The sequence below is a fragment of the Cavia porcellus genome, unplaced genomic scaffold, assembly GCF_034190915.1.
Source record: "Cavia porcellus strain 051 isolate PalLab524CR breed Dunkin Hartley unplaced genomic scaffold, mCavPor4.1 scaffold_11, whole genome shotgun sequence".
Lineage (NCBI taxonomy): Eukaryota > Metazoa > Chordata > Mammalia > Rodentia > Caviidae > Cavia > Cavia porcellus.
This window is the reverse complement of record NW_026947494.1, coordinates 48,925,047-48,951,040: the sequence shown is the minus strand read 5'-3', so window position 1 is coordinate 48,951,040 and position 25,994 is coordinate 48,925,047. Positions and strand designations below refer to the sequence as shown.

The 25,994-nt window shown below is 38.1% G+C and overlaps 1 protein-coding gene across 1 annotated transcript in view; it reads left to right on the top strand.

Annotated features, from left to right (window-relative positions):
- Depdc1b (DEP domain containing 1B) overlaps window positions 1–25,994 on the top strand; it is a 75,484-nt gene that overhangs the window by 4,607 nt on the left and 44,883 nt on the right. Inside the window, exon 2 of the mRNA XM_003470214.4 lies at window positions 5,111–5,376. Coding sequence (XP_003470262.1) covers window positions 5,111–5,376 — 266 coding nt within the window. The remainder of the gene's footprint in view (window positions 1–5,110; window positions 5,377–25,994) is intronic.

The following is a 25,994-nucleotide window of genomic DNA, read 5'->3' as shown; positions in this document are numbered from 1 at the left end:
TAGCTCACTGTCAAAGTACCTGTTCTGTTGTACTGTTGGTATACAGAGCAGGCTTTTGCTTCCTTCATAAATGGCTCACTAGATCTTCTCAGAGCCTACACTGCTCCATTTCCTAAAGTCTTATTTGAAAATAACATTTTATGGATTAGATAAATATTTATGGCAGAAATCAAATGACAGATCCAATTATGATGAATGAAGAAAGTCATTAACTACTTCATGAAAATAACTTTCAAATTTGTAGCTCATGTATAAATAATTCACTGTTTGAAGGTGAGGAGAAAGAAAATCCTTCTGAAAACTAATCTACTGATGTTGGCTGAGTGAGGTGGCGTGTGCCTATAGTCCTAGCTGCTCCGGAGGCTAAGGCAGGAGGATGAGCTTAGGAGTTGGGAGGCCAGCCCAGACAACACAGCAAGATCCTGTTTCAGAGCAGCAAAACCACCAATATAAAAACAAAAACACTAAACTAAAACCTTGTTCTTTACTACACTTTGTTTTGAATCATTCATATGGTCTAACATGATTTAATACAACTTATAAACTTTAAAAGACTTACAGTTACCCTTTGAATCTGCTAACAAGGTAAGATCACATGTCTAGTGGTGTGAAAACAAATGGATCTTGAATGTAGTTTTCTCCCTTCTCCTGTGCCAGTCTTTATAGTACTACTGCTATGAGGGTTTTTTTTTTTTTTTTGGTATTAAGAAGGAAATAAATGTCCTAGAAAAAAGACACAAAGTACATTTCAACACTAGGCATTATACCTTATAATTTGGCTTATGATATAAAGCCAAAAGTATTGTATTAGGTGAACTCTGTCTTCCTTAAACTAGCAGTGTAAATTAAATGTTAGGCAAAATATGTTTTTAAATTACAAAACAAATCAGTTATATTCCTTTAACACTTATATCTTCAAATTTAGTATGTTATGGGAAAAATCACTTGTTAAGAACTCATTTTTTAATGTAAGATTAAGGATCATTTTATTTTTATAAGTGGCTTAATGAGATATTGCTCATTAAAGATAACATAATTATTTTTCTTTCTGAGCACAGTAGCCAAATAAACACATAATTATATTTTAAAACAAGTAGGGCAGACTCTAAGGTCTTCCTTGGTCTCTGAAATTTAGAATAACTATCTCATGGGTGATGTGGATACAGTACATGGTAAATGTCATTTACAATACAAAGAAATGAATTTAAAATTGTTTTTATAAATTCTTGTTTTTAATTACTTGTAAATTTTGTTCTGTGAGACTGACATGATGTCTGCTGCACCAAGGAGTCTGATAAATTCTTGCTTTAAAAAAGTGATATGAAGGCTGGGGATGTAGCTCAGTGGCCTGAGGTTCTGAGTTTGAGCCCTTATACCCCTTACAAACAAACAAAAAAAGTAAAAAAGAAATATGAGCCTTTGATGAGAATATCTCATTAGAAATTTTGTAATATGAAATGAAAACTTGCACTCAATAGAACAGTTGAACACCCAACCAGAACCCTAATGAGATTATTTACACTGTTTGGTACTGAGGATTGAACGTGCTAATGACATGTTCTACCGTTGAGCTACGCTCTCGGTTGGGACTTTTTTTTCTCATGTAGAGAATGCAATGAGTTAAAAAGCTCATAATGAAAAGTAAAGTACAGGAATTGAAGAAAAGAAATCTAAAAAGATGCCTGTGGGGGAAATTATCCTACTGGAGCTTTAAACATAGCATGAATTGTAATCATGATAGCAAATGGAAACAGACAGTAACTTAGTGGGATGGAAAAGAATGTTCAGGAACAGAATTAAGAAAAATAATATGTAGAGTAAGTTAATAGCATTCTTCAATTCATTTAGAAAAAGGCATACTTGATTTTCTATTGAGAGGAAAAGAAAATCAAAGATCTTATCTCCTGCCAGAAAGTAGTTCTAGTTAAAGACTCATGTATCCAAAAAAGAAGCCCTATAAAAGATTAAAGAAAGTTTTGATAAATATTTTATGCATTGAATGGAGAAACTGTAAAATGGTCAACCCTGAAATGATAGAGATATTGGTTTACTTCAAACAACATATCATCAGTAATACGTATAATTTGAGATTAAATTAAGTAATTACTAGGCCAAGAGAAAATATTCCTGAGGTATGACAAAGGATTATTATTCCTTATTTATTTATTAATCCCCACATCTCCCTGTGATGGGGATCGGACCCAGGGCCTGGTGTACTCTAGCCAGCCCTCTACTGTTGAGCTATATCTCTAGCCTCACTCAGTTTGGATTAATACAAATGTGTGTATATCAGGCACTGTCTTTGGTTGTGGCTCTGCTAAACTGAACAAGATGCCCTGACTTCTGTGCTGTTAACGGTCTAGATTTGAGCATTGCTAAAACTGATTGTAAAAAAGATGAACAATCTCACAGAGACATAATGTTTCAGAAAAAATATATGTGACTGGAGATGAAGATAGGAAAATGCAAATAGAACATGAGCTTATTATTTCTTGTACATAGTTTGGAAAAAAGGAGAAGAATAATAGCATCTAATGTTAGGCGAAGTGTAAGGCCTCCAGCTGATACATTGTTGGAGTTGAATCCTCACAACCTATTTCAATATGTGATATTTTTTGGAAAATTATTTTATTAAAAATAAAGAGAAACTGGTGCTTCAATGTATAACTGAGATATAACATGTTTGTAAAACAACAAATTGGAGACCATTTTAATGCATACTACCAGATAAAAAATGGTTAATGTGGTTGTCTAACATTCATACAATGCTATTTTAAAGTGACTGTAAGAGACTCATTTGCTGTGAATGCTACAGGATATAGTAGCTCATGTGATTTCTTAAGTAAAAGGAATTGTGTCAAACTCTGTGCAAACAGTAAATAGCAACAGTTGAACCCAGGTCGACTCCATACCTCGCATTTTTCTCACTGTTTAGGAATGATTTTGTTTACTGTGTTTAACTTCAAGGTCAGGATCATTGTGCTGTGAGCATTGTTACTAGCAATGTATTATAGTGAGTTATTACGCATCTCATCTAACAATAAGGAATTTGTTGTTGTTGCTGTTAGTTTTGTTTTGTGGTGATAAGGTTTGAACTCAGGTCCCTGCATATGCCAGACAAGGTGTCTGCTACTGAGGGGTCTGCCACTGAGCTACGTCCCCAGTCCATAGGAAAAGTTATTCTTTCTTTCTTTCTTTCTTCCTTTCTTTCTTTCTTTCTTTCTTTCTTTCTTTCTTTCTTTCTTAATTGTTCTTAAATAAATTGTAAACAATGGAACGATTCTCTTAATTTTATTGAAATGGGTCAAATTAGTATATGATTCCATCTCTTAGCTATTTACAATTTGTGTCTCCTGTTTTAATTTCTGTGAAGTTTGAATTCCCCAAATTAAGATTTTCTAAGCTTTGGAGATTTTACTTTTGTTTACTACAAGTTTGTATAGCAGAGTGTGAACTGCACGAAAGGCCCTAGCTTATTGGCAGAGGGTGGACTAAACCCTGGTCAGTAGGGACTCTGTTCAGGGATCTTTCCCGTATTCTTATCAGGAAAGATGGCTAATGGCCACATCCATCCTGATGATAAATACAGGAAGGATGCTATGATGCCTAAAGTTTTTTAAGCATTTACTGTAGGACAGTCACTGCAATAAGCTTCTATCCAAGCTGTCTCTGATTGTTGAAGCAACCCTATTATTGGACCCCTGTTTTGTAACCAGAGTCACAGACTCGATTACCAAAGAGTGAGGCTGTCCTGCTGCTGGTGAGCAGCAGCCGGCCTGTGAACCCTGTGCGCTTGACTTTAAAGCTTGTACTCTGACTACCCAGTCCACTGTTCCCCCGTGCTGTCTCTGAAGAATGTGCTGTCACACATTCCTCCCTTGGAAAACCCTTAGAACCAGGAGGTGGTTTTACATTAATGTGTGTTATTTGAAGTATCTTCTAGCTAGATATTCTTTAAGCTGTCTTGTAAATAAGCAAAAAGATGTTATTTATTATGAAAGGTTTTCTTTGTGCTTTTGAGCTCTTTACCTTGAGGCATGTATTATTTTCCCTTGTTCCCCTCTATTCTCTCCCCAGGCTGCCTTTGACATAATAGACAAGTGCTGAAAGAAACAGAGTCCTGTGCCAAAATGTATAATAGATGTTGGGAAATCAGAAGAAACTGTTCAAATGGGAAGCGAACAAGGAGGGGAAGGGGAAAGTAAGGGACAATAATAATTAAAAAAAGAATTGAAGAGAAAAAATGGATACAAAGCTCTTGTAAATAAGGAAGGGTAGAGAGGTTTAAGGGAGGAGAGGAGATGGGGAAAAAAACCAAGTTATGTCATGTATAGGTATAAATTCCCTATGATGACTATGATCACTATGTATATCTAAAATGTACAATAAAATTAATTTTAGAAAGAGTCCTATGAAATGTGGGGCTTCCAGAGATGCATTTTGTATAATGAACTTACTTTTAACCTTTACTTACTGTCTTTTTTTATTGATGTGAACACTTATCACTAAGGTGACTTGATGGCTGTATCCTCAAAAAATAGTTCTTAAAGGCAAAAATGATGAGGTACCATCGATAAGCTTTATTTTCTTTAGACTTGTTTTTTTTTTTTCCTACCAGTATGTTCTATTTTTTCAATTTTGGTAAAATGTACAAAACATAAAACTGTTTCAACTTTTTCTTTTTTGTGATAGTAGGGATTAAACTCAGGATTTATGTGTGCTACAACAGTGCGCTGCCACTGAGCCGCCTCCTTAGCCTGCAATTACTTTAAATGCTTAGCTCGGTGGCATTCACGCAGCTTTGGAACTGTCACTGTCATCTATTTTACAAAATTTTTGAGAGTCCGAAAGCTGTAAATAAATTTCAATCTTTCGTCTATTATTTAAGCAATTTTTTAAAAATAAAAAATTGCGGGGCTGGGGATTTACCTCAACAGCCTAAGTGCCTTCCTTGCAAGTGTGCAGTCATGAGTTCGATCCCTGGTACCGATAAAAACGAAAAAGACAAAATAAAAATAAAAAATTGCAGTCATTGCTTTAAATATTGAGATACACTAACTTTAAAAACACATTAGTTGATTACAAATGCTTTTCTCTGTTTTTGCCCTAGTGGAATGAAACAGTGGAACTTTTTCGGACCAGGATGCCCTTACGGAAACACCGCTGCCGTTTCAAGAGTTATGAGCGTTGCTTCACAGCAGCGGAGGCTGTGGACTGGCTGCATGAGCTGCTGAGGTGCAGTCAGAATTTCGGTCCTGAAGTGACTCGAAAACAAACAGTGCAGCTGCTGAAAAAATTCCTGAAAAATCACGTTATTGAAGACATCAAGGGAAAATGGGGTCAGGAAGATTTTGAAGACAACCGTCACTTATACAGGTACAGTGTAAGCCCTGATGGAGAATACAGGAAGAATTAATGGATTTGGTCAGAGTGTGATGTGACAGAATTTATTTTGTATATTGGAACAATAGTTTTATCTGTGAATGTCTCGAACTAAATGTGTCATTAGTGTAAAACTGATCACAATCTTTTTGGTCCTCAGAGCAGTCCTTTGCTGCAGTGAGTTTTTTTGTAAGGAAAATTTTTCAATACTTTTGCTCACCAAAGGAGGAGCTTTGCAATAACTTAGCTGAAGTTCAGATTCTCTTAGAAAGTCTGAAAGTATAAAAATAAAAGCAGCTCAGAGTTCAGCCTGCTGTGCGCTGAGGGTAGGTGTCTTCAGGGAGTTGACACCACAACATGTTTGATGTTTCAGCAACTCAGCACCCAGCAGAGGACTTGCTCTAGAATTCTCTCCTAGCTCAGATGAAGCCTGATAATACAAGTGTGCTTTTCTCCCAACCTTTTTGATCACATTTCAGTGCTGTTTTATGATGTGGACACTCATTACTCTGGCAGCCCTAGCAAAATGGAGATCTCTTCCTTTAGACTTCTTTTTTACTGTATGCTCACCTGTTTCGTTACTGGTAGTGGAGATCTAACCAAGGTCCTGGCTATAAGAAAGACCAAAGAGAAACAGTCACACAAGTCCAGAAGAGGAGCTGTTGAGTTATCTGTAGAGAGGCTACCAAAGTGCTGAGACCTTGGGAGGGGTTTAAAAAAGAAATGGAGATAACAGACCTGTAATATTTGCTTTCTTTTACTACAACAGAAAAAAGAGGTATGTTGTCCCAGCCCATTAGTGAGTGTGACTCTGGGACATGTACTGCCAGCAGAGAAAATCTGGCTGTAAAACCTGAATGCTCTCTTTGTTTCCCTACTGGACTGAGTAGGCAGAGAGTATATGAAGACAGAGAGTATATGAAGGCAGCCAAGAGCAGATGATGCTGGGCCTTTAGCCTGACTCCCTTTGGGGCTCTCATCCACAGTGTCCAGAGTCCATATAGCAAGGTTGTCACCTGGGTGGTTTTTGTCTCCATCTGGTGGCTATTTCTGATTTTGCTCAACAGCTTTCAATTAGGATCCTGGGTAATCTCAGACTAATCTGAGACCTTAGTGCTTATTAGCACTGGACAGTAGAAATTCTAGCCCTGGTTCCACACGCTATTCTGCACTGGGGGTGGATTCTCTAATGTTTATTCTCTTGGACAACTTTTGGTTGCTTGTACCCTATGAAGATATAATTAAAACACTTGCGAAAGATTCTCTGAGTAATGGTCTATCCTGTTGTGCCTATTACTTGGGTACTTCTTTGTGAGTCCTATGATGCTTTGGGAGTCCCCAGGAGAGAGGAAGACAGATGCATATTCTAAGAGCTGAGCAACCAGCACTGACTGGAATGTTTCATTTTAATATTAAGACTTAATTCTATACCCCCTTTTTAAAAAATGTGATACACAAAATAGATTATATTCCTTTATTAAATACAATCATGAGTGATTAATTTCAGGACCCCTTACAGATCCAGAAGCCTATGAGGCTCAAGTCCCTTATATAAAGTGGTATATTTGAATATAACCTATGCATATCTTCATCTATACCTCAGCTCATCTCTAGGTTATTTGTAATGCCTAAAACAATGTAAATACTATGTAAGTAGTTGTTAAAACCATATTACCGAGAGAAAAATGACAAGGAAAACAGTATGCATATTTAGTATGGATGCAATCATCATAACCTTACTACATGGTTCATGAGTCTGATGTGGGCAACAATGCTTGAGCAGCAAGTGCTGGAGAGAAACTGAGGACCTGTGAAGTGGTGGGACGCTCCAGCAGGGTGTGCCTGTGTGTCGTTTCATTCACATGGCCCCGGTGTAGTACTTTGACACATGGCAAATTCAAATGTTGCTTTTTGAATCTTTCTGGAATTTAAAAAACTATTTTCTTTTTGAGATGTGGTCTTCTAGATCATGCAGGCAGGACATCTCCAACTGCCATGGTTAAATGATCTTGCCTGTTTCAGCCTCCTTAGTAGCTGGAAGCTGTAGGTGCAGCAGCCTGGAATTTTATTTTCAAATATTTCTTTTCTGGTTCTTGGTTGACTCCGGAGATGCAGAACCCATGGATATTGAGGGCCAATGGCAATCATTGTTTTATACCTCATTTCTGTAACAGAATACTTGTGAATCATAAAGGGAGCATTATTTTCCTTTGTTACTTATCACCTGAAAATTCATTCCTGGGTAGAGGTTATGTAAGTTAGCCCTTAACTTTGGCCAATAATCTAGATTATTGTGGGATGAAGTCTGTTTAGACACATGAATTATTTGAAGGTACCTCAGCCTTGCATTGATGGTCTGCTGACAATGTGCAGCAAGCTGCAGCAGTGCGGGCTTCCATGATTGGCGCTGAAGATCTTGTTGTTACATGCCAGTGCTTTGGTAGAACTGTGTGGGCTGCCCTTTGTGTCTGCCTTGTTGCCAGGTTCTCTCCTTTGAGGAATAGTCCTGGGCAAATTGTGAAGGCAGAAGAGGAAGATGTGAGCTAGAGGCAGGTTAGATTTGAAAGCAGATGGAGAATGCAGAGCATACTTGGAAAGATCCAGCTTCATAGAAGACCTAGGAAGGACACTGGAAAGGAGTTCTTGCTGGGAAGAAAGAAACTAATATTCCAGAGCATCTGTGATGTTCTAACTTAACAAATACTTCATCCTCTAATGTGGCATTTGTAGATGTAGGTGATAGTGTCCTAATTTTAAGGTTAGGATATAAATAAGGCCTAAGTTAACTGACTTGTTCACAGCCATCTGGTTAGTAGTGGGTGTCTTGACTTGAATTGAGATTTATCTCTGAATCCTGTGTTCTTGCGTGTGCCAGACTGTCTCTCTTTCCACAGATGAGGTTGACTTAGCTAACAAATAAACTAATGATGAGTAAACACAGAATAATAAACAAGAAGCATTTAATGTGGCTCACATGTGTTTATACAGCGTTCCTGTGCTGCATTAAGTACCATGCAAAACATATTAATAAGCTATCTTGTTAAAAAAGATCTCAAATAAAGGAGATAAGGGCAATGTAATTATCCTAAATAAATAAATATAGCAAGGGAGAAGTGATATCCTGGGTCTATGGAACTAGAGAAAGATATGTGAAATATAAATGCTCTGCCCCTTTTGTGTGTGTGTGTGTGTGTGTGTGTGTGTGTGTGTGTGTGTGTGTGTGCACGTGCACGTGCGTGTGTTTTGTGGTACCAGGCATTAAGCCATGGCCTTAGGCACTCTAGGCAAATGCTCTATTGCTAATGTTATATTCACAGCCCTCTATTTTACATGTGTGTGTGTGTATTTTTTTCTTTTTTTGATATCAGGGATTGAACTCATGACTTAGCACTTGCCAGGCAGGCGCTTATGCTGCTGAGCTAAATCCCCAATTTTGATTATATTTTTTAAGAGAAGGATTACATATATATATATGTATTTGATGATTTTGTAGCAAAGATAATGATTAAATTCTTTCTTTTCAAATGGATAAAAAACTATTTTTATATTTAAGAAGTATGTATTTTATTTGTTCTGTTAATACATATAAATCTGTTAGCTATGATTCTTTTTTTAAAGAACCAGAGTTAAGTGTGGAAAATAGAAGGGAAAGTGAATTTAATGCCAAGAAAAGAAAGCAATGTTAAGCGAGATGGTGCATCCCTGTAATCCCAGTACTTGGGAGACTGAGGCAGGAGCATCACCACAAGTTTGAAGCCAACCTGGGCTATATATATAGTGTATTCAAGGGCAGACTGGGCTATGTAACAAGACCCTGTCTCAAAGAAACCAAAAATAAAACAAAACAAAACACCCAGAAAGCAAAGCAAGATTCTGCTGTTTGGATGATGGTAATAAGCATATATTGTAGAGAAGAGATCAGCATTATTTCTTGGGCCACTTATTTGAGGTTCCCAATACTTGTGACTAGAAAGAGATTTGCTGCTGATAAAGACAATTTTAGATGTCTTTAACTTATATTAAACTATTTTCTGTCCTTAAAAAGCTTCAGAACCTTATGCTTCTGACTGCAAAAGAGAACCAGTTATACTGTTGTGTGTGTGTTTTTGATTTTTTGATTTTTATTTTTAGTACCAGGGATCGAATTAATGACCTTGCAGCAGGCAGGTGCTTGTGCTACTGAGCTAAATCTCCAGCCTAGAACCAGTTATACTGTTGCCTTAGTTATTTTCTCATTGCTGGAACAAAATACCTGATAACCACAAGTTACAGGTTGAAAGGTTTGTTTTAGCTCACAGTTTGTAGAGGTTTCAGTCCATGATCCATAGCTGGTTTCAAGGCAGAGTAGCATGGCATAGGACATAGCACAGGAGAAACAGCCCACGGCAGAAAATGTAGGAGGCAGCAAACTTGCCTTCCTTCTGGCTTTTTATCCTATCCAGGCTACAAGCTTAGGTGCTACCTATACCCAGGGTAGGCCTTCCCATCATGTTAAACCACTCAGTGGGCTAATTTAGTTATCACACATCCTTAATTCATATTCACACACCCTAGATCCAGGAACTCCCCACCTAAGAGTAAATGAGGCTTGGAGGAACATCTAGATATAAGCCATAACAACTATGTAATATTTTCATAAGAAATTTTATGAGGATGTGGTTCAGTGGTTGAGTTCTTATGTCAGCTGAGCAAGGCCCTGGGTTCGATTCCCAGGTCAGGAAAAAAATTTTTTTCCACATCTTTTCATGACAACCCTAGGGGATGGACAGGCTATCTGTTTCATCCTTAGAGGGGACACCACTTGTCTTTTTAAAATGTTTAAGCAAAACACTGGGAATGTCTTGTATGTAAACATATAATAATGTGGTATTACTTAAATCTAATATAATCGTTTCTATAAAAATGGAAGTGTCCTGCTTCATGCTTCCCTGAAGATAAGATCTAAAATAATCAGCCTTGAAATTTGATGTGTTGCTCAAAAAGTTTTGTCACTCACTGCAGTGATACATACCTTCAGTCCCAGGTACTCATGAGACCTACGAAAATTACTTGAAACCCAGGAGTTCCGCATCATCCAGGGCCACATTTATGAAATTCTATTTAAAAAAAAAAAGATTTCAGAATAGTTCAGATTGTGGTTTTCAGATTTGAGTTTTTTTGGATTAGAGATGCTCTACTGGTTAAGTCTTCAAATCTGGAGAACTCTTAAAAGCTGAAACACTTCTGGTTTTAAATATTTCAGATAAGGAATACTCATAGGCACACAGACCAGTGGACCAGAATGAAAAACCCAGAAACATAATCTAAACAAAAATAAATTTAAAGTGGGCCAAAGATTTACATATAAAAGGATAACACTTTTAGAAAAATAGGGTACATTTATTACTTCCTGATGTTAGGCAAAGAGTTCTTAATACATGACACCAACTGCATCAGTCATAAAATAAAACACGTGATAACAAAAGAAATTGAACAGACACTTGAGAGTACACAGATAGCAGATCGCCCTGGAAAAGATGTTTTAACGTAGTTAGCCTGTGGGAAACGCGAATTAAAACCCAAATACTGTTGCATTTCAACCAGAAGACAATGTCAGTGCTAGTGAGGATGATGTAAATAGTTTATAGAAACTGTTATATTCGATTTAAGTAATACCACAGAATGTCAAGACAATGCCACGTTGGAGCTCTCATTGCTGGTGGGAAGCCTACATCAGTAGTCAGTTTGGAACACAGCTTGCCAGTTTCTCTGAGTTAATAGGTACATAGACTGTGACTCAGCATTCCTACCCCTAGATATCTGCCATATTGCAGCAAAACTTAATGGTAAAATGGAAATTTATAAATGAATATTTATGGCAGCTTTATTAATAATTGCTAGTAAAATAACCTCAGTGTTCTTCTGTGGTTGAGTGGATAATAGCATACATGGGGGAAGAGTGTGACACTATAACAGGAGGTCAGGAAGGGGTGATCTGGAGGCGATGTAACTGTTCTGCTGCCTGATTGTGATGGTGGTCACACATTGTTAAGACTGATAAGAGTATACACCCACAGCAAAAATAAAACCAAAAAAACAACAAACAAAAACGGTTGTGTGTGCACGTGTGTGTGTACATGTGTAAATTTTACTATAATCTAATGAGCTAGAGATTTGAAAAGTGTCCCTATAGTGAAAAAAATCCAAATCTTAAATTGAAGTATATGGCCCCTCAATCATTTGTCTTATTACTGTGTGTTAATACTGTGACACAATAATTGCATCTCGGGGAATTGGTAAATGTATGTATCACATCTTGACCATTTTTACTACCCTTCTCTTTGCTCCCAGCATATGAGTACAGTATTCCTTTTTGGGGAGAAATTCATCACTGTCCTGTAGGTCTATTTGAAGGGACCTGTTAGTTCGCTTGCTCTCTCTTCAAATTAATGGGCTGCACACTCCCTCTAGTGGACATGTGTGATTTTATTTTTCTTTTGCTGTTACTCATTTCATCAAGTTCTGAGTTCTTAAACATATAAAGTTAATTGCTTAATACGTACTTTAAAAAAGTATCGTGGCATAATTCATTGAGAAAGTCAACAGTCTGTGTCATCTTGCTTCACTTGGTGTTACGGTTAGTACCTAAGTGACATCAGCACTTTCAGCCATGATGATCAGATCCTCAGGCATTGGATTTAAATGTTTGAAATATTGAAGAAATAAAGGGTGAGGGAGTAGAAACTGTCTCTTTCCACTAGATTGGGGGTCAGCAGATGTGTGTGCTGGGCCAGATAGTAAATACCTGTGGGTCATACAAGTCATACGGTTACCCTGTGGTTGTGTGGTAAATACGACCATAGGCAATACATAAGAGCACTGGCATCTCAGTTGTGTTTCTGTACATATTATTGAAACAAGTGATGGGATTCGACCTGAAGGTCATGGTTTCTAGACCCTTTTTTAAGTTTCTGAAGGGGAAAGACTTCCTAATTCGTGTAATTCTCACCTAGTGGTGTGATAGGAGGTACTTACATTTCTTGCATTGACCTGGCATCCTTATGCACAGATCATTATGAATCAATAGAAGAGTTGATAGTTTAGGTCGTCTGAGAATGAGATGCTAAGATGGATTTGATATGCAAGAGATTTAATATGGGATGGAGCAGGATTGATGGAGGAAACCTTCAGGCAAAGGGAAATATGATCTTGGTGAAAGAGAGCAAAAGAATTGGATAGGAGGAGCCTAGGACCATAGGGGGGCAGTTCTGAGAAAGACTTGGCGAAGCTGATGGGGAGTCCACAAGCAGAAGTTGCTGCCTGGCTGGGAGTGGCCTGGCTCCCATACTCTGTGCTCTGTGCTGGGCTGGAGGCAGCCTTTGGGAAGTGGGAGAAGTGCAGGAGCAGGGGCTGTCGGTTCCTGAAGGGAGAGAGGAGCTTGGACCTCTGTAGGCAGTAGTCTGTTTCTTTTTTTTTTTTTTTTAATTTTTTTTTTTTTTTTTAATTTAAGAGGAAAAAGAGAAAAACACAAAACAAAACAAAGCAGTGTAAGGTTACACATAATACATAACTACAAAAAAAAACATAACAGTAAGAAATCACCTGTTAATAGATTACATAATATCATCTTGGAAATAGTTGCTCAAATCACAGTATCAAAGAATACAAAGTAGACATTCAAACGGAGAGACTGCAAACAGCTGTGTTCAATGATCCAAAAACATTAATATAGTCAGCTATTTAACATCCCTAAACACACTTGTTGTTATATCCGTTAGAGCTCTTTTTTTTCCCCTCCCTCTCTTTTTTATAACAAAATTTATACATTTTGGATTTTATTACTCCTCAGTTCTCATTACTCTCTTGGGGGGGAGAGAATAAAGTCAAATATGGCAAAACAAAGCTGTAAGTCCAAACCAAGGATAGACATAGCACATGATGTAGAACAGAGTACAAGGTCATCAACAATGGTTATCAACATTGTCTCTTGTTTCCTTAAAAGGAATTGTCCATCTCATTAGATATTATAAAGCCGGACAAAACAGTGGAGAACAAGACCAATAAAACTTAGGCATTGTGAACATTACAGGACTTCCAAAGGAGACAATAGTCAAACCAGAATGGGCATCTTTGTGAATCTTATTGCCTTCAAATTAGTTGCCTATACCTTCAAACTTGCTACTATCGCACAGAATGGAACAGAGTCTAATCAGTCAAAACAAGATCTTGGGAGTATTACAGGACTTCAAAACAAGTTAATAGGAGATCAAAAAGAGTTACTACTATATATCCTAATTTTTTAAGTTTTCCCCTTAATTAAAATAAACATAAGAAATAGCTAAATAATTTTTTTTAAAGAATAGTAGTTACCATAGTGTCTGTCTTTTTCCTTAAAATATTTGGATAAAACTTCATATACTATAGCTTCAAATATTTCCATATCAAAAAGCCCAGAGTAAAGCCTTTCTAATTAATAAGTGAAAATTTTATAAGGCTTCAAGGCCACATAATGGGGAATCATGATTATCACATATTTTTATATATTTGAATCATTACTTACATTAGGGAAACTATTCGGTATTCATACATGCGAGATTGATTTATTTCACTTATGAGTATGGTCTCAAGCTGCGCCCATTTATTGATAAATATCTCAATGCGATCCTTCTTTATAGCTGAATAATACTCCATTGTATAGAAATACCACAACTTTTTTATCCATTCCTCAGTTGATGGACACTTGGGTTGTTTCCAAGATCTGGCGATTACAAATTGTGCTGCTATAAACATAGGTGCACATATATCCCTGTGGTATGATGCTTTCAGTTCTTCTGGGAATATGCCTAGAAGTGGAATAGCTGGAATAAATGGGATTTCCAATCCCAACTTTTTGAGAAACCTCGAGACAGATCTCCACAAAGGCTGTACCAGTCTACACTCCCACCAACAGTGCAGGAGAGTTCCTTTTTCCCCACAGCCTCTCCAGCATTTGTTGTTGTTGGTTTTCTTGATCCTGGCCATTCTTTCAGGAGTGAGATGGTATCTCAGTGTGGTTTTAATTTGCATTTCTCTAATGACCAATGATGATGAGCATTTTTTCATGTATTTATTTGCCATTTGCATTTCTTCATCTGAGAATTGCGTATTCATCTCAGATGCCCATTTTTGGATTGGATCTTTGAATTTTGAAGGTCTGAGTTTTTTTAATTCTTTATATGTTTTAGACAAGAGTCCCTTGTCTGAGAGAGAGTTCACTAAAATCTTTTCCCAGTTTGTGGGTTTTCTTTTCACTATGCTGGAGATTTCTTTTGACATGCAAAAACTTTTTAATAAGAAGTGGTCCCAGTTATTGATTCTGGGAAGTATTTCCCGTGCAGTTTGAGTCCTATTCATGAATTCTCTACCTACTCCTATGTCTCCAAGGTTTCTACCCAATTTGTCTTCCAATAGATTTAGCGTTTCTGTTTTAATATTCAGATCTTTGACCCATTTAGATTTTAATTTAGTACATGGTGATAGACATGGGTCTAGCTTTAGTTTTTGGCAAATGGGGAGCCAGTTTTTCCAGCACCATTTATTAAAGAGACTGTCGTTCTTCCAGTGAACCTGCTTGGCTCCTTTATCGAAGATAAGGTGGTTGAGTGTGTTTGTAGTTGTGGTTGTATCTTCTAATCTATTCCATTGATCTTCAGCTCTGTTTTGATTCCAATACCATGTTGATTTTACTACTGTTGCTTTGTAGTATAATTTCAAGTCAGGGATTGTGATGCCTCCTGCTTTGTCTTTGCTGCTTAGAATTGCTTTTGCGATTCTAGGTCTCTTCTGGTTCCAGATGAAATTTAGGAGTGATTTCTCTAGATCTATAAGGTATGTTGATGGTATTTCTATTGGGATTGCATTGAATCTGTATAAGAGTTTTGGGAGAATGGCCATCTTCACAATGTTTGTTCTTCCTATCCATGAGCAAGGGATGTCTTTCCATTTTCTGAGATCATCTTCAATTTCCTTTTTCAGTGTAATATAGTTTTCATTGTATAAGTCTTTCACTTCTTTCGTAAGAGTAATTCCTAAATATTTCATTTTTTTGCTTGCTAATGTGAATAGTCCAGTTTCCCTTATTTCCCTCTCTGTGGTTTTGTTGTTTGTGTATAGGAATGCTATTGATTTCTGAGTATTGATTTTGTATCCAGCCACATTCCTGAATTTATTTATTGTATCTAAGAGTCTTTCAATGGAGCTTAGGGGGTCTTCTATGTAGAGTATCATGTCATCTGCAAACAATGACAACTTAACTTCTTCTTTTCCTATCTTTACCCCTTTTATTTCTCTTTCTTGCCTAATTGCTCTGGCTAGTACTTCCAGTACTATATTAAATAGGAGTGGTGATAAAGGACATCCTTGTCTTGTGCCTGATTTTAAAGTAAAGGCTTTCAATTTTTGGCCATTTAGTATGATGCTGGCTGTTGGTTTGTCATAAATGGCCTTTATTATATTGAGGTAAAGACCATCTATTCCAATTTTCTGTAGAGTTTTTATCATGAATAAATGTTGGACCTTATCGAAGGCTTTTTCTGCATCTATAGAAATGATCATGTGATTCTTATTTTTGGCTTTATTGATATGGTGAATTACATTTATTGATTTGCGTATATTGAACCATCCTTGCATTCCTGGGATGAATCCCACTTGGTCATGGTGTATAATCTTCTTGATGATTTGCTGGATCCTATTTGCCAATATTTTATTGAGGATTTTTGCATCTGTGTTCATTAGGGAGATCGGTCTATAGTTCCCTTTTTTAGTTGGGTCTTTCTCAGGTTTTGGTACTAGAGTGATATTTGCTTCCAGGAATGACTTAGGCAGGATTGCTTCCCTTTCAATTTCATTGAATAGTTTGAGGAGTGTCGGCATTAGGTCTTCTTTGTATTTCTTGTAGAATTCTGCAGTGAATCCATCTGGGCCTGGGCTCTTCTTGGTGGGTAAGGACTTAATTACATTTTCAATTTCAGTAACCAAGATTGGGTTATTCAACAGTTTTACATCCTCTTGATCTAGCTTTGGCACTTCATATGCTTCTAAGAAACTGTCTATTTCTTCTGTGTTATCAAACTTTTGAGAGTAGAGGTTTTCAAAATAGGTGTTGATGATCTTCTGTATTTCTATTGGGTCTGTAGTGACTTCTCCTTTTTCATTTCTTATTGCATGAATTTGAGCTTTTTCTTCCCTTTTTTTAATAAGGTTGGCTAGGGGCTTATCGATTTTATTTATTCTTTCAAAGAACCAACTCTTTGATTTGTTGATCCTTTGGATTGTTTTCTTAGTCTCTATTGCATTGATTTCTGCTCTGATTTTTATAATTTCCTCTCTTCTTTTGGCTTTGGGCTTGACTTGCTCTTCCTTTTCTAGCTGTTTGAGGTGTAGCATCAAGTTATTTATTTGTATTCGTTCTGTTTTCCTGATGTGGGAACTCAGTGCAATAAATTTTCCTCTGAGGACGGCTTTCATTGCATCCCACAAATTCTGGTAAGTTGTATCTGCATTTTCATTTTCTTTTAGGTATTGTTTGATTTCTTCTTTAATTTCTTCTGTGACCCACTGATTACTCAAGAGTGTGTGATTCAGTTTCCATGTGTTTGTGGGATTTTTGCAGTATCTTTTATCATTAATTTCTAATTTCAGAGCGCTGTGATCCGATAACATGCAAGGGATGATTTCAACTCTTTTGCACTTGTTTAAATATGTTCTATGAGCTAATATATGGTCTATTTTAGAAAATGATCCATGTACTGCTGAGAAGAATGTGTATTCTGATGTTGTTGGGTGGAACATTCTGTATATGTCTATCAAACCCATTTGTTCACAGGTATGATTCAGTTCTGTTATTTCTTTACTCATTTTCTGTCTGGTCGATCTGTCCCTTGGTGTCAATGGCGTATTAAGGTCTCCCGTTACAATTGTGTTACTGATAATTTGAGTTTTCATTTCTGTTAATAATTGTTTTATATAACTGGGTGCTCTGGAGTTTGGTGCGTATATATTTAAGATAGTTATCTCTTCCTCTTGGAGTTTTCCCCTTACGAGTATGTAGTGACCTTCTTTGTCCTTTATGGTCATTGTTGGTTTAAAGTTCACGTTGTCTGCAAACAGAATGGCTACTCCTGCCTTTTTTTGGATTCCTGCTGCATGATGAATTGTTTTCCATCCTTTGACTTTCAGTCTGTGAGTATCCTTCTGGGTTAGATGGGTTTCCTGTAAACAGCATATGGTTGGATTTTGTTTCTTGATCCATTCTGCTAGTCTGTTTCTTTTGATTGGTGCATTGAGACCATTTACATTAATGGTTATTACTGTTAAATGTTGTTTAATTGTAGGATTCTTATCTCTCTGCTGTTGCATCTTTATCTTTCTGTTCTGTTTAATTATTTGCTTTGCTTAGTGGTTTTTTCCTTTGTGTATCTAAACTGTCTTTCAATATTTTTTGCAGGGTTGGTTTGGTGTTCATGAAGTTCTTCAGCTGTTCTTTGTCATGGAAGTATCGTATTTCACCATCTATTTTAAATGATAGTTTTGCAGGATATATCAGTCTAGGTTGGAAATCATTTTGCTTTAGGATCTGGAATACTTCACTCCATGCTCTTCTTGACTTTATTGTTTGTGATGAGAAGTCTGCTGTGATTCTGATAGGTTTTCCTTTATAAGTGATCTGTCTTTTCTCTCTGACAGCTTTTAATAATCTTTTCTTGTGTTGGATTTCTGGGATGGTGATTATTATATGTCTGGGTGTAGTTTTATTTTGGTTATGACTATTTGGAGTTCTATATGCTTCACTGATCCTGATGTCAGTTTCTGATCTCATGCTTGGGAAGTTTTCAGCTATTGCTTCTCTAAATATCCTCTTGATATCCTTTATGTTGTCTCCTTCTTTTTCATTAATCCCTATCATTCTTATGTTATTCTTCTTTGCATCATCTTGCAGTTGTTGAATTGTTGTTTCCTGATTCCTTGTTATTTTTAAAAGATCTTTCCTTTCCTGTTCACTTGCTGCAATCCTGTCTTCAAGGTCTGAAATTCTATCTTCACTTTCATTAAGGTGGTTTTTACAACTTTCAGTGGAGTTTTTTATTTCCTGTATATCTCTGTGCATCTGCATTATGTATTCTGTTTGTTTCTTTTATTGCTCGTCTAGGGATTCTATCTTTTTGTTTAATTCCTCCAATTTTTTATCTGTGTTTTCTTTAGATATATTTAGAATCTCTTTCATTTCTTTTATCATTTCTTCTTTTATCTGGGAAATTATTTCGAGTTTGAATTTCTTTAAAGCTTCCTGGAGTTGCTTGTCAACTTCAGTAGCTATTGTGTCTAATATATGAGGAGGATGGGATATATTTTCTTCTAAATACACTTCTCCTAGGGTTTCCTGAGATGGGCTGGAGGTTTGAGGTTGTAATTTGGTCTTTCGTTTTGTCATTTTCCTATATTTCTGTGTTTCAAGTGTTATTTGAAAGCCTCCTCAGGATCTGTTGAAAATCCCCTTCTATGTTTGCAGCTACTGAGACTCTGGCACCACTCTACCCCAGGCCATTGGGCCTGCAGAACCAATGGCCCTTCTCTGCTTGTTCAGAACTCCACGGTTCCAGACAAGCTGGGCCTCAGGGACACTGTGCGCCCACCTGCCCCTTGGTAGATCCACAGCTCTTGGATCGCAGCTGGGTTAGGGTACTCACCACAGACCGCAGTGCCTCAGGAGCCTGTGATCCCTCCCTGCTTGCAGAGATATCCACAAACCTCCAGACAAAGGAAGGGCCTCCTGCGGGCACTCCGGATCTACCCCGCTCCTCCTCTGCACGCAGATGGCTATGCGTGGCTGGGCTCAGGCCGAGGTGCCTCAGGAACCCGGGACCCCTCCTCCTCCAGACAAAGGAAGGGGCCTCTGCAGGCGGCTCCGGATCCGCGCAGCTCCTCCTCCGCACACCGATGGCCAGGCGCGGCTGGGCACGGGCCGAGGTTCCTCAGGAACCCGGGACCCCTCCTCCTCCAGACAAAGGAAGGGGCCTCTGCAGGCGGCTCCGGATCCGCGCAGCTCCTCCTCCGCACACCGACGGCCAGGCGCGGCTGGGTACGGGCCGAGGTGCCCCAGGAACCCGGGACCCCTCCTCCTCCAGACAAAGGACGGGGCCTCTGCAGGCGGCTCCGGATCCGCGCAGCTCCTCCTCCGCACACCGACGGCCAGGCGCGGCTGGGTACGGGCCGAGGTGCCCCAGGAACCCGGGACCCCTCCTCCTCCAGACAAAGGAAGGGGCCTCTGCAGGCGGCTCCGGATCCGCACAGCTCCTCCTCCGCACACCGACGGCCAGGCGCGGCTGGGTACGGGCCGAGGTGCCCCAGGAACCCGGGACCCCTCCTCCTCCAGACAAAGGAAGGGGCCTCTGCAGGCGGCTCCGGATCCGCGCAGCTCCTCCTCCGCACACCGATGGCCAGGCGCGGCTGGGTACGGGCCGAGGTGCCCCAGGAACCCGGGACCCCTCCTCCCAGTAGTCTGTTTCTTGTGTGCATCATGCTTTCTTCCTTAGGGCAGACCCCCAAGATGAAATTGCTAGGAAGACTCCAGCCATCACTGTAGCTGTTCTAGCTGTGGCTGGTGCCCATCCCTCCCTCCTTTCCGAACTATGAGTTCTTTTACCCACAGCTATCACCTTGGCAGGCTTTGGGTTCCTTGCTGCCACAGTGACTTGTGCGTGTAACCATGCATTTGTCAGACTACTGTTTCTGCACCGATCTACTTGCAGCTACAGTAGAGCAAGGAGGCACCAAGAGGTGCCATGTAGACGTCCGTTGTGCCTCAGGTATTCCCGCCTGCTCCCGTGTGTCAGTGCAGACTCAGGGAGCCTTACCCTTTTAGGGCCAAGGCCATGGAGTACAGAGCCCAGAGTTGCAGAGATGGGAAGCACGAGGTGCCTCAGGGAGTCAGTGTGGGTGGTAAGTGGGGCCCCCCTGCTTGCAGCCTTTGTTTCCGGTGCCTTGTTTCTTTGTAGTTCTAGTGGAACACAGTGCCACAGAGTCCTCTGGCTTAGTTCATGTACCGTGTAACAGCATCGTGATTACTGTACGGTTTTAATATACCTTGAAATCAGGCAGCGTGTTACCCAGACTTGCTCCTTTTCAAAATTGTTTTGATTATTTTAGTTTGTCTTTCTAAATAAATTTTACAATTAGCAAGTTTATTCCTATAAAAATTTCTCCTTGGATTTTAGATGCAATTGTTTGGAATCAGTAGAATAGTTTGAGGAGATTTAGTATTTTAACAAATTTGAGGGTTCTAAAACATGAATATGGTATATCTTTTATTAAAGTTCTTTAATCTCTGACTAGTAATTAAGTTTTAAGTTTATCCATGTTTTATTAGCTTTAGATCTAGATAGTTGATGGGTTTCGATGCTATTTAAAATAGTTGCTTTCCTTATAAATTTTAGGTCTTGTCTCCTTTTTCCTTTCCTTTCCTCTTCTTTTCTTTTTTGGAAGTCACACAGGAGATTAAACTTTGGTACTGAGATACACCTCTGACTCTTATTTTTTATTCTGAGACAGGTTATTGCTCAGTCGCAAGTTGCCCAGGGTAGGCTTGAGCTTTTGATTTTCCTGCCTCAGCTTCCTAGATTTTTGTGATGATAGGCATATACCACCCTACCCAGCTTCGCTTGCTTGCTTGTTTGCTTGCTTTCTTTCTTTCTTTCTTTGTCAAAGATGTTTTATATCATTTTTAAAGCAAAAACAAAGGAAGTCTAGTAGAGGGAGTTTTGCTCTTTCTTAAAACTTTTGTCATCAATTTTATTGAGAAATATATTTCTTCATAAGAGATGTTTTATACTATTTTTAAAGCAAAAACAAAGGAATATATATTTTACTTTGCCAGTCTGGTCTGCGTGAGATACTTTTCATTGTGATTTTTAAAAAGTTTTAAGATATTTGCGGGACATAATGATTGCATTCATTTTGAGGAGTTGGAAAATGAGTGTAATACATCTTAATTCTTTTTACTTCTCTTGCTTCTCCCTCCCCTCATTATGGTGTTAGCTTAAAGTTCTCTGATTAGTGATGTAATTTAATATACATCTTTTGTTTTGGTTTTTCTTCTTGTTTTTGAGACAGGGTCTCACCATGTAGTTCAGGCTGACCTCAAACTCACAGCGATCCTCCCGCTTCAGCCTCCTAAGTGTTGGTATAACTACAGTGCTCAGCTTGATATAGTATGGTTTTATATGTTTATTTAACTTTTTTGATTACACATCTGGAAATGCCTTTTTCTATACTTTTGTTTTTTACAGATTCTTAGTAGTTAAAACATATATATGTGTATATATGTATATATATATATATATATATATATGTGTGTGTGTGTGTGTGTGTGTGTGTGTGTGTGTGTGTGTATTCTGAATGTTAATCCTTTGTCAATTATACCAATTGCAAAGGCCTTTCATTTTCATTCTCTCTCTCTCTCTCTCTCTTTCTCTTTCTTATTGCTGAAGATGGAGCCCTTATTTTTTCTCTCTATTTATGGCATCTCTATGAACAGAAAAGTTCTTAATTTTAGAGTAATTGAATGCATCAGTGTTGTTTGTTTACTATATGGTTTGAATGTCTTAGAATCTCTTCATTGCTCAAAGTCAGAGAGGTATTTTCTCATGTTGTACAGTAGTTTCGCCCGTGATTTTTCTTAATGGTGTGAATTGGAGATTGTTTTGGTTTTCCTTTGCTGACAATGTACCCCAAACTTCAGTGGCATCTTTCTTTTTATGTAAGTGGGATTCCTTATGCTTCTTGGCTTGTCTATCAGATGTGAAGTTTTGTTCTTTAAGGCATTTCCTCATTACTCGTGCTTCTTGATGCCTGCTGGTCTTAGGATATAGTATCTATAATTATTGGGTGATGTGGTCCCAAAGGGGTGTGCCCTAGGCACAGGCATACCAAGAGCAAGTGTTTCCAGCAGACAAGGCTATGCCTGGAACTCCACAGTATCCCTTCACGTCTGCTATATTCTGTTTGTCAGAACAATTGTACTTCCCATTCATATGTTGGCGAGAACAGAGAAATCCATCTGTTGATGGGGAGTTTTGGAGTTGCATATGAGAAAGGAAGCACTTGTAGGGTGGGAAGAGCCATTAGCACTGGAGATGTTATGGCTAAATACACCCTGGCACAGTTTGCCTCTGCCCACAACAGTTTTCCTCCCATTTTGCAAATGACCTTCACCCCCTTCACATTGTGATGTCACAGTCACTTGTCCACAGACCTTCTGAAATGAAATTGCATGCATGTTTGCCATTCCTTGGTTAGAGCACACTTCTGTTCCTGGGAGTGATTCCATGTGGCTTTTGGGACTACCTCCTGGACTTTTGGCTCAGCATTGAATCATGTTTCCTTTTTATAAAAAATATGGCTCATTTTGGAATGGAATAGGCTTTCTCAGATACTTTGTGCTCATAGAAACTTGAGAGTCTTTTGTCTAGTCATTTTGTTTTGAAATGATGTGATTTGTGATTTCATCTAAACTGTTCAAGTGGATGGTGATTTTGCTAGTGCTGTTGTCTAAGGATGTTGAGCTTTTTTGTAAACTTAATTGTGGTTTGTCTACTGGACATAGTCACACACACATCTTTTTGAAACTGGCATTTTCTGTCTCAGGCCTCTTATAAATCTGTGATACACTATACTTATTAATTTGTAGAAAGCTGTGATGAAATATGTAATAGAGTTGGTTTGTGTCCTCACTTTCTGACTGTGTCATAGAGTGCCTTAAACTCCTGGACTTTCCTAAGATATAGGAGTATCTTGTTATTCATTATGTGCCCTTTAGACAAATCTTTTTTATCTTAATTAGATTACTTAGGGAAGAGTCCCTGAACAGCATAAGGAGGAAATCAGGCTACAAAAGATCCAGGGAATTGAGAGGTGGAACTTTAAGCCCTGCCTACCAAACTCTTATAGGAGACCTCCAGATGTGAAAGTGAAGAGTTCAGGGAGGCAGGACACTTGACCGCCCCTGGACTCAGAGAGGAGGAAAAATGCACCCTGCTTATTGGCAGTGGCAAGATTATACCGCAGAAAGCCATGGGGCGGCTGAACTACCTTTGGAATATAATCATCTTTGGAAAAGTGGCAGTCTGCTTCAGGGAGGCAGTTTCCTTTTTCCCAAAAGGATAAGTGTTGACCCAGTACTGTTTATTGAACATTGCATGCTTTCTCATAGACCTGTTATGTGTTCTGTCATAAATCATGTTTCTAAATTTGCCTGTGTATTTGTTTGAGATTTTCATTTAGGCCGAAGGTTCTCAACTTGGGACAATTCTGCAGGGACCATTCAGAACCATCTGGAGAAGTTTTTAATTGTCATAAATAATAAATATGTTGGGGAAGTGCTACTAGTATCCAGTGGGTAAAAGCCAGGGATGTTGCTAAACATTCTGCAATGCACAGGGCATGCTCACAACAAAGGACTGGCTCTAAATGTTGGTGATGCTGCCATCGAGAAACCTGGTTTATGCAGCAGTATAAGTGTGGCTACATTGTCTTCACTGACCTCGTATTTCTTAGGCTGGTCACTTTCCTCTGTCTGTCTTCTTTAAGCATATCTCCATTTTTTTTTTTTTTTTTATTTTAAGGAGAAAAAAGTAATAAAAACAATGATGCAAAATTTCAAAACAAGATAGTAGGAGAGTAACAATGGTTAATACATTGTATATTGTTATCTTCAAAGTAGTTGCTCAAATTATAGGATATAGGCATGAAAAATTGATCAAACAATGTAAGCACAAACCTTTTCAATGAACTAATAGAAATTAGTACCATAACTATCTTAACTATCTTGTTTATACATATATACATATATATATATATATATATATATATATATATATATATAGATGTGTGCAAATATATAGATAATAGGTTTATTTATGTTTCCTTCCTTTTTTCCTTTCCCTCATCTCTGTTTCTCTTTCTTTTGAACACTTTCTTCCCCTTCCCCAATATCTATTGTACATTTTTCATCTTACTTACTTTTTTAGCTTCTTACACTAGGGAGACAATATGATGTGTACAATTGTGAGTCTGATTTATTTCACTTACAAGTATGGTCTCAAGTTGCATCATCTACTTATAAAAGTCTCCAGTTTATCCTTCTTTATAGTTGAATAGTATTCCATTCACATGTCACATTTTTTTATCCATCCTTGGTTGATGAGCATTTGGGTTGTTTTCAAGATTTAGCTATTACAAATTGTGCTGCTGTAAACATGGTTATACATATATCGCTGTAGTATGATGTTTTTAATTTTTCTGGAAAGATACCCAGCAGGAGAGTGGCTGGGTCAAATGGGATCTCCAATAGTAGTTTTTTGAGGGATCTCCACACTGTTTTCCACAGTGATTGTATCAGTTATACTCTCACCAACAGTGGAGAAGTGTTCATTTTTCCCCACAGCCCCACTGTCATTTGTTACTGGTTGATTTCTTTATGGCAGCCATTCTTTCTGGAGATGGAATCTCAGTGTTGTTTTAATTTGCCTCTCTCAAATGACCAATGATACTGAACATTTTTTTGTATATTTATTTGCTGTTTGTATTTTTCAGCTGAGAAGTGTGTATTCATCTCAGATGTCCTTTTTTGGATTGGGTTTTGAATTTGGGGGCCTTATTTATTTATTTATTTATTTATTTTTGGTACCAGAGAGTGAACTCATGATCACGTGCTTGCCAGGCGGGTGCTTATACTGCTGAGCTAAATTCCTGGCCCTGGGGCTTGATGTTTTAAAATTTCTTTATATGTTCCAATTAGAAATCCTTTATCTGAGGGACAGTTGACTAAAATTTTTCCCATTCTGTGAGTTGTATTTTCACTCTGTTGGTGATTTCTTTTGATGTGCAAAACCTTTTTAATAAGGTGAGATGCCGTTGTTGATTCTTTGAAGTGTTTCTCATGCAGTTTGTCTTTTGTTAATGAAGTCTCTGCCTACACCTATGTCTTCAGGATTTCTACGTGACTTTTTCTACCAGTAGATTTAGTTTCTGTTTTAATGTTTAGATCTTTGACCCATTTTGACTTTAGTGCATTGAGATACACATAGGTCTAGTTTTAGTCTTTGGCATATGGAAAGCCAGTTTTCCTAGCACTATTTATTAAAGAAGCTATCTTTCTTCCAGTGAACATGTATGGCACCTTTGTCAGGTGATTGAGTGTGTTTTTAGTTGTGTATGGATCTTGTAATCTATTCCGGTATACTTTTTTTTTTTTTTTTTTGTCTTTTTGAGACAGGGTCTCACTATGCAATTCAGGCTGACCTTGGGCTCACTTTGTAGTCCAGGCTGGTCTCAAAATTGCAGTGATCCTTTCACTTCAGCCTCCCGTGCTGCCAGTATACTAGCAGGGATCATTTCTATGGTGTGTCATCTTTATTATTTTTCACGCTTTGCATTTGCATATGAATTTTGAGTCAGTTTATCATGTTTCATGAAAAACTTTGTATTTTCATTGTAATTTCATTGTAATTATGTATCTTCATGAGGAAAATTGAAATTTTATAATGTTGAATCTTATTCACCAATGTGATGTATTTCTCTATCAATTTAGCTCTTTAACA